The sequence below is a fragment of the Egretta garzetta genome, unplaced genomic scaffold (genome assembly GCF_000687185.1).
Source record: "Egretta garzetta isolate BGI_Z169 unplaced genomic scaffold, ASM68718v1 scaffold424, whole genome shotgun sequence".
NCBI lineage: Eukaryota > Metazoa > Chordata > Aves > Pelecaniformes > Ardeidae > Egretta > Egretta garzetta.
In genome coordinates this window covers 21,301-28,803 of record NW_009259489.1, presented here as the reverse complement: position 1 = coordinate 28,803, position 7,503 = coordinate 21,301, and the positions used below count along the sequence as shown (strand labels likewise).

At 41.4% G+C, this 7,503-nt stretch overlaps 1 protein-coding gene across 1 annotated transcript in view; it reads right to left on the bottom strand.

Annotated features, from left to right (window-relative positions):
• Window positions 1–7,224, bottom strand: part of ARHGEF28 (Rho guanine nucleotide exchange factor 28) — a gene marked incomplete at its 5' end in the record, with an annotated part of 91,902 nt that extends 84,678 nt beyond the window's left edge. The window contains 3 exon segments of the mRNA XM_035892780.1: window positions 3,781–4,112; window positions 5,991–6,138; window positions 7,120–7,224. Coding sequence (XP_035748673.1) covers window positions 3,781–4,112; window positions 5,991–6,138; window positions 7,120–7,224 — 585 coding nt within the window.
• Window positions 7,225–7,503: the final 279 nt, after the last annotated feature.

Below are 7,503 nucleotides of genomic sequence, written 5' to 3'. Positions count from 1 at the left end.
AATTTTCGTAATTTAGGCTGTAATTTTATTGCTTCTAGTAATAGCCTTAAACCTAGAAGAGCATTCTTCCTCTTGAAAATAACTGTAAATAGTGCCAAAGCTGGCAGTAACTGCTCTTGTTTGGTTACCAGCACAGTTAAGTCACCCAGACAACCTGAACTCATGCTCCCAGCAATGCCTTTAAAACAACCAGGAACTGAGATGCTCTCAGCCTCATGTACGTAGTGCGGACTCCTTGCAAGGTCCACATTCCTGTGCTCCCATTCCCCTTCCAACAGCCAAGGGACACAAGCGTGAGTGTGTCAAGGACAAAAAACTTGCAGTGAAGGCGCTGAACCTGTGTCTGATGCTCCCTGGGGGCTGCCAGTCCTAAAAGACTGCCCTAACCTGATGGTACTAAGAGAGAAAAGGTTACTTGGAAGCATTTTTCTCATCCAGATTAAACCACTCCATCTTTCTTTCTTCTTTTTTTTTGGTAAACTGTAAAGCTGTGGGGACAGTCTCTTTTTTCTGAGCAGCTCTAACAAGTTATTTGGCTTAATGTTTAATATTGATTATCTCCATAAATTGAATAATCCAATTTTCAGAAGGAAAATATCCTGCATGAAGGTGCGATCAACAAGAAAATCAGCTTCTCCCTCTCCCTCCTCCCTACTGCTCCTTCCCCTTTCTTCAAACCCACCAAAAAATAAATGTTTAAGCATAGCACCTCTGTTGGGTCCCCTGTTTCCTCTAGCAGCAAACTGCTTGTGGGCCTGGTGATCTCAACATCTGACCAGTTTGTGTGAGTGAGCAGCTCCTGACATTGCACAGGCACTTACTACAAGTGAGAATTACCAAAGGGTCCATGCTTCCTTGTTTCTCCTGTTGAACTTCACATAATGTGTCTAACAAGTCCTGACCTGTGCAACTACACTAAATCCCTGAATTGTTTGCAATGCTCCCTAGACAATTCAGGCTCTCTTTATCCAATCCTTTTTATGCCTTATAAAGGGAATACAAACACTTTTTCCGAACAGCAAAACTCCCATGAATAAATTATTCTTCTATCTTTCCATCAACCTGTACGTCTTTAAATCCTCATAAAAATGAATGAGGTCCAAAACCACCAGATGGTGCAATAATTTTCTCCAGCTATGTGTCACTAAAAAGTTTTTTTTTCCAATAAATACAGCCCAGCAGCTTTGAAAACTGGCAGAATCTCACAAGCATGAGGTCCTAACTAGTGATGGATGATAGCACCCGCATCTTTCACAACACCAATACTAAACAGAACATCCTGATACTGTCAAGCCAAGGAGGAGGTGCAGAGACAGCAGACAGGGGAAAGAAGGTCTCATTGTCTTTCTAAATCCTCATAAATTCCTTGTTTCTCATTCGTTTTTATCCTTTGGAGCACGGGGAAGAAACAGAGTGCTGGGACAACCCTTGATCACCTCATGGTGGAAGATGAAGAACCTCCTCTTCTCACCTGCACTGAGATCTGAAGCACTCCCGCTCCAGTCTGTCCCCTTCTTCCTCCCTCTCCTTCCTTTGCATGCACAGCGCTCTCTCAGCCACATGCAACCCTGGGCTGCACTTGGCCTCTTGGCTTTGGGGACAAAAACAGTGATGGGAACAGCACAAGGAAGTGGCTTGAGCCAGTTCTTTGAAGCGTCAGGTGAAAGGAGAATACAGCTGTAAGAAGAATCAAAACTGTATTTTCATAAAGGAGGAAAAAAGGATATAGGAGGCAAAGAAAAATTATACAAACTGCCTAGAGGATACCAAAATAGGTGTCAGGCCGAGCCCAAGCCTGAGCCTCAGGGAAAGACAAAGAAAATGACTGATCTCTCTCGGGTTGAAGGAGAAGCTGCTCATAAAGCTTTCAAGGAGCCCCCCACTCAACAAGGGTGGCCAAGCAGGACTGCACTGAGGGCTCCTCAATGTGCATGAGCATCACCACCAGGCCCCAAGAACTTGGATCAGGTTTTGGCTTATTGAGAAACAAGGGAAACGATCCTGGCTTCATTTAAGAGTACAAAGGGAGATGTCACCTCTTCAGTGCAACCTCTTCAGTCACCTCCTCATGACGCAACCCCTAATGCAGCATGCTCAAGACACACTCGTCTAATACTTCAAACGTTCAGAGACTTTGTACAGTGAGTGCAGCACACATCTCTGCTTTTCTGCTGTATTCAAATTCTGTTTATGTATATTACTTAAATCTGAAAAGTGAACAAAGTATGAAAGACATAGAAACAAAAAAATACAAGTCCTATAAAAGTCTCATGAGGGTAACATACTCTTTTCCATATAAATGCTGCAATACAGCTGAAAATTAACAATTAGCATGACTAAAAATTAAAGAATTTTGCTATTTGTATAGCCGCTACCTTGGCAGAGCTTAGTCTAGTACCAGCTGAGCTCATCTCCAAACCTTCTGGACCCACAACACACCCAGCATAAACTTCCCCGTGTTTCCAGCAAGCAGGTACCCAGCTGGCTTTGCCCAAGCATCTCTCAGTGCCGCTGGTATCCTGCTGATATGATACTTCTGGCTTGGGCTTCAAGTAGCTTTGATGAAAAGCTTCACCGAGTCTGTGAACAAAACTACAGCTGATTTCTTCAGGCTTTGAATCAAGGTCTTCATTGCTAAGATCCAACGGCCGTTCCAGCAGTTGAGTAATGTGAACAAATATTTACTACACACCAAAATGAAAAAGTAACAGGGTTTTTTTGCCCCCTCCTGTCTAGCCAATATTCGAATGAGACTTGCTATTTGGTTTTACATCTCTTGAAAGAGCTGTTTACAATGGACACATAAAAACCATCCTTCTCCTGAGGAAGGCAGTAGCAGATTTCAAGCTATCTGTCATTAAGAATTAGAAAGATTTAAGAAGGGAAAAAAGCCCTCACCCAAAGAAGTGGGCTAAGTGCTGCATTTTTACTTCCCAAAAGCTTGCATGAACCCCTCTCTCAGTTTGGCTCACATGGAAACTGCCTGTCCTCCAATTTTTAGCAATTTAAAGTACTAAAAGGAAAACAGCCAAAAGTACCAAATTTTCAATGAAAAACATGTGAAGCCATCAAGTTTAACACTGTTTCCAACCTCAGCTATAAATCAGCTGGGTCTGCAAAAAAAATTACACTCTTCAGCAAAACCTAACTACAGTTTTCTGTTTGCAATGAAACCTGAAACCAGGAAAATTTCACCTGATTCTGTTACAAAACTTTTCAATAGCATAACCTAATGTAAAGTTTTGTGTATATTTTCATCCCACTTCCTATACAATAAAAAAAAAGCCACAAAACTTGTTTAATGATATTCTCCCCGAAGAATGATCACAGTAATAAATAAAGCATAAACACTGACAGAACCGCGATAAAAATTATGTTTGTACATGAGAATGCCTACAGTAATACATTCTTCTGTTTTATGACTGTCTCCTTTTTGTCTGCATAATGAAAATATCTCACTTGGTTGGAATCACGGCGGCAATATTTCACTGCTACAGTTCTTGCTTTTTTTAAACAGACAGCTCTTTAATCTTGCAAAGGCAGAGTCTATATTTATAAATAAAGAACTTCATTCACGGTGAGTCAAGGCACAAAAAGCTTCTGGAGAGACTGACTTACAATAACCATTATTATCCTTTTTAAACCTCCGGGCACAAACCAAATCTCTGACTACCCCTTTCATACTTGAACAATTTTTCATCTTAACCACAAAATGAAGCACAAGGGTTGAGAACCTGGGATAAAACAGTGTGATACTCTGCTCTGAACTGTATACCAAACCACTGTTAAAAGTTTTCCAATGTAAGATAAAGCCTTATCACTTTCTGAGCAGCTTCCAAGGATGTTCCAGGTGGATGGCAATTCTTCATGAGCAATGGCCATCATCAAATTGTTATCCAGGGACTGCAGATTTTTTATCCTTAGCCCAAACTTATCCAGCAACATATTGTGACTAGCGGCAGTGACACATTCTGAGTGATCAACCAGAAACCAAGACAACTTGCAAGACAGATTCTCTCTGTAAGTGACAGGACAGATGCCGAGGACCACAGGTGAGTATCCCCTTGTGAACATTAACACAGAGACAGAAACTGCTTCTTGGCATCCATGGCCTGTAATTATAATGTAAATTAATCACTAACATTACCTATGTTCAGAAAATACATTCATTTTTCCTCATTGCCCCCTGCCTCTAAGAGCTGTGACTACTCATCCAGAATTAATTTCTTCTTCCCTCTAATTACATTTATTTGTCGTAGGGCATCCACCAACCATTTCTGGTGATGAACTTGGATTCAACTAGGCTGTGAACTGCCGCCAGTCTTCCCAATTATACTGAGATAATCAGTTCTAGAACCAGTCTATCTAGGGGAAGGTTTTTTAACCACAATGGAAAGAAGAGGTAACCACATCAGAATGAAATCTCACAAATCAATAGCCTGAAAGTTCTTGGATAAGAATTAAGAAAAATGAGACACTCATAAAAAGAGTGGCAGAGCGGCCTGCAACACGAACTCTGAGTAATAGATCTATTTATTAACACCCATTTTGTACATACCCAGTGTCTCCATGTAGGCCAAAACCCAGAAGCTTTTAACTAATGCATGCTTCATGCTTTTGGCAGACTTGATTAATTAGTAGCTTACAGCTGAGACCCTCAAAGTCCAAGGGAGTTTGTCTCTCAAACCTCTTAAGCACCTCGTGCATCCCTCATCCCCCTCAGTCCAACTAACTGAGGGTGGAGGTCATACATCTAAAAGAGCTGCAAGCTGTACCTCTCACTAGAGAGTTAACCATGAGGTATTAAGAGTGCAAATGTAAATTTTCCAAAATATCCTTGAATAACTACAAGTATATATGCAGTCTACTAACTGCAGAAGCAAGCACGTACTTAACCACATCTGCAGTTGTTTTTCAAGTGCTCTGCATCCCCTTATGTTTAATTTGGCCACTACAAAATGACACTAACATTGGCAGGGCTATATTTTAACCTCACACTTTATTTTCATCTGTTCACGGCTTCTGTTGGGAACAGGCAGAGGATTAAATGTTGCCTGCAGCCTCCTGTTTTTATTCCTAGCCCAGAAGCAGTCATTTAACAGTGTCATTTCAAGCGTCTAAAAAAAAAAAAAAAAAAACCAAAAAAAGACAGACTGCTACCTTGGAATAAGCCTAGCATTGCATTTTCTCCAGCTTTATTCCATGACAATCATTTACCATTTACAGGATCAAAGGAACCACTGTGTAATGGCAGAGAACTTTCCCTTTTTATACTCAGCAGTTATTTTTGGACTCTAAATCCCCTTTAGAAAACAAGAACATAACAAGCATATCCTATTGCACAGGTACACCATGTCTATAGCCACCTACTCGCAGAAATTAAAAGGCCACAAAGCACACAATAAAGGTGACAAACAGGGTTTATGTTACATCCACAAGGGGACAACGCCAAGGCAGAGAGCCGGCTGGGAGGCAACACAATCCCCCTGTCTGCAGCAAGGCACCCTGAAATGGTTTCCTCAGCGCATTCGCACCATGTATGATTCCAGCAGAGCTCCATGTCCTGCACACCTCCACCATGAGAGCCTTGCAAACTGGGCTGACTGCTGCACCAAGGGAAGGCTCAGGCAAAAACATGACTTTTGCAGGTGTTAGGATGCCTGGAGGCGAACAGTTGGGGCATAGAATTAATTCACATTAAAAATTATGCAATCTCTGAAGATTGCACTTGAATGCACACCCAACTATGCAAGCCCAGTAACACTGTCTACACCTCATACTGTGCTGGTGTGGATTGCTATGAAAGGCAGGATCACATATGGTCAGTCAAACTCAACCTGAATCCTAAAGGCCATCATTCAGTTCCTGCATTTCCTCCATTACCGAGCCGTAAAACAGAGTTATACCATATCGTCCAGTTGTGCCCAGCTTTGAAATGGGGGTGGGGTATAGCAAAGAGATGAAAAATGTAAACAGGAGTTAACTCTCACCTGGAACAATGGACTGAAGAGCGTTGTCACTAACCCGCTCAGCAAACATTATGTGCCTCTTCAGGGACCCATCATAAACAAAGTAAAACTTGGCATCCTCTGGGAGGTAAATGTCTTTGTCAAATTTTGCATTTATAGTCACTTGTCCCTAAAAAATGAAAGCAGTAAATTCCTCATCTCCAACAAACTCATTGATACAGACTTCAGATGCAAGTTTATTATAACCTTTTCAACCCTACTACACATAGGCTGTGATCCAATGACAAATCTGCAATTTTCTACTTCCACTTAGAAAATAACACTGGTTTTATGCCTGCACAAGCAAAGGTGATTTTAAAAACTGCCTTTTAAATAATGTCTTCCAACTAATTCCTTCATCCTGATCCCCATAAATATAACTGACTTTTTATTTAGAACACACCAGAATAGGCAAGTCAGGGAGCCTGAGTATTTTGCTATTTACAAAAGCATGCTTTGTTAGAAAATAAAAAGAAATTCAAAAGTGCTTGAAATGATCTTACAAAACAAAAGCACTGATGTAACTCTACAACTGACTATGCTGGTTTCAAAAAGTACTAGTTCCCAGATATCTGCCCATGGGTTTCTTCATAGTAAATAGAAAGCAACCAGCCAAGAAAAATCTGTCATACAATAGCTTCAAAAAAGAACAGGAAAGGGATCTGAGAAGCAGCAAACAATAATGAATGTCTGACATGTCTGAAGGAGGAAATTTAGATGAAGTTGCATTTCCTCGAAGAGAAGGACAGCGTGCTCCGCCACAGTCCCTGGATGCCACAGTTTTTCTAAACAAGAGAGAATTGCCCCAACATCTGGCAGAAATGGTGTTTTCTGGAAAACATGCTGCAGAAGAATATCTCAGCTGTTCACACATCCAAACGATGCCTGCTCTGCCTCTATTCAAAACAGTTACCACAGCACTGACTCCACCAGCTCCAGAACCAAGTCTAGTAAAAACCTGCACAGAAGCACAACACCGTAGCACAGAAATTTCCGTGGCTGAAAACCACAGTTATGCCCCCGTTTGTCCTGACAAGCATCCGGCTCCTTCCCTTGTTCACTACCCGGCAGACATACACTTCACTGCAGCGAGACTCTTGCCGCCCCCCACAGCGTCACATCTTCGCCTGCCTTCCCCAAGGACATCTTTCTCGTCAGTCGTAACAATGAGAATCCTGCATTTGTTTTCCTCTTGGATACAGGCGGGTCTGTTGAACTAGGGGTGAAGAGGCAAAGGCTAGTTTCAGGCACAAAATCCTCCTTAGATAGGATTGTTCCTGTAAGGATAAATGTAAACAACATTTTGAGTCCAGTATGGAGAGCAAACATGCCTGTCATTCCCAGAAACTGGTAACGCACCTCTTTTTAGTAGCCTGAAGTATTATTATAACTGCCAAGTGTTTTCTCCTATTTCTCTTTGGGTTTTCACTGTTATACACAGAATTTATTATTATTATTGTTGTTGTTGTTATATCATCCTTTTTTTTTTTTTAAA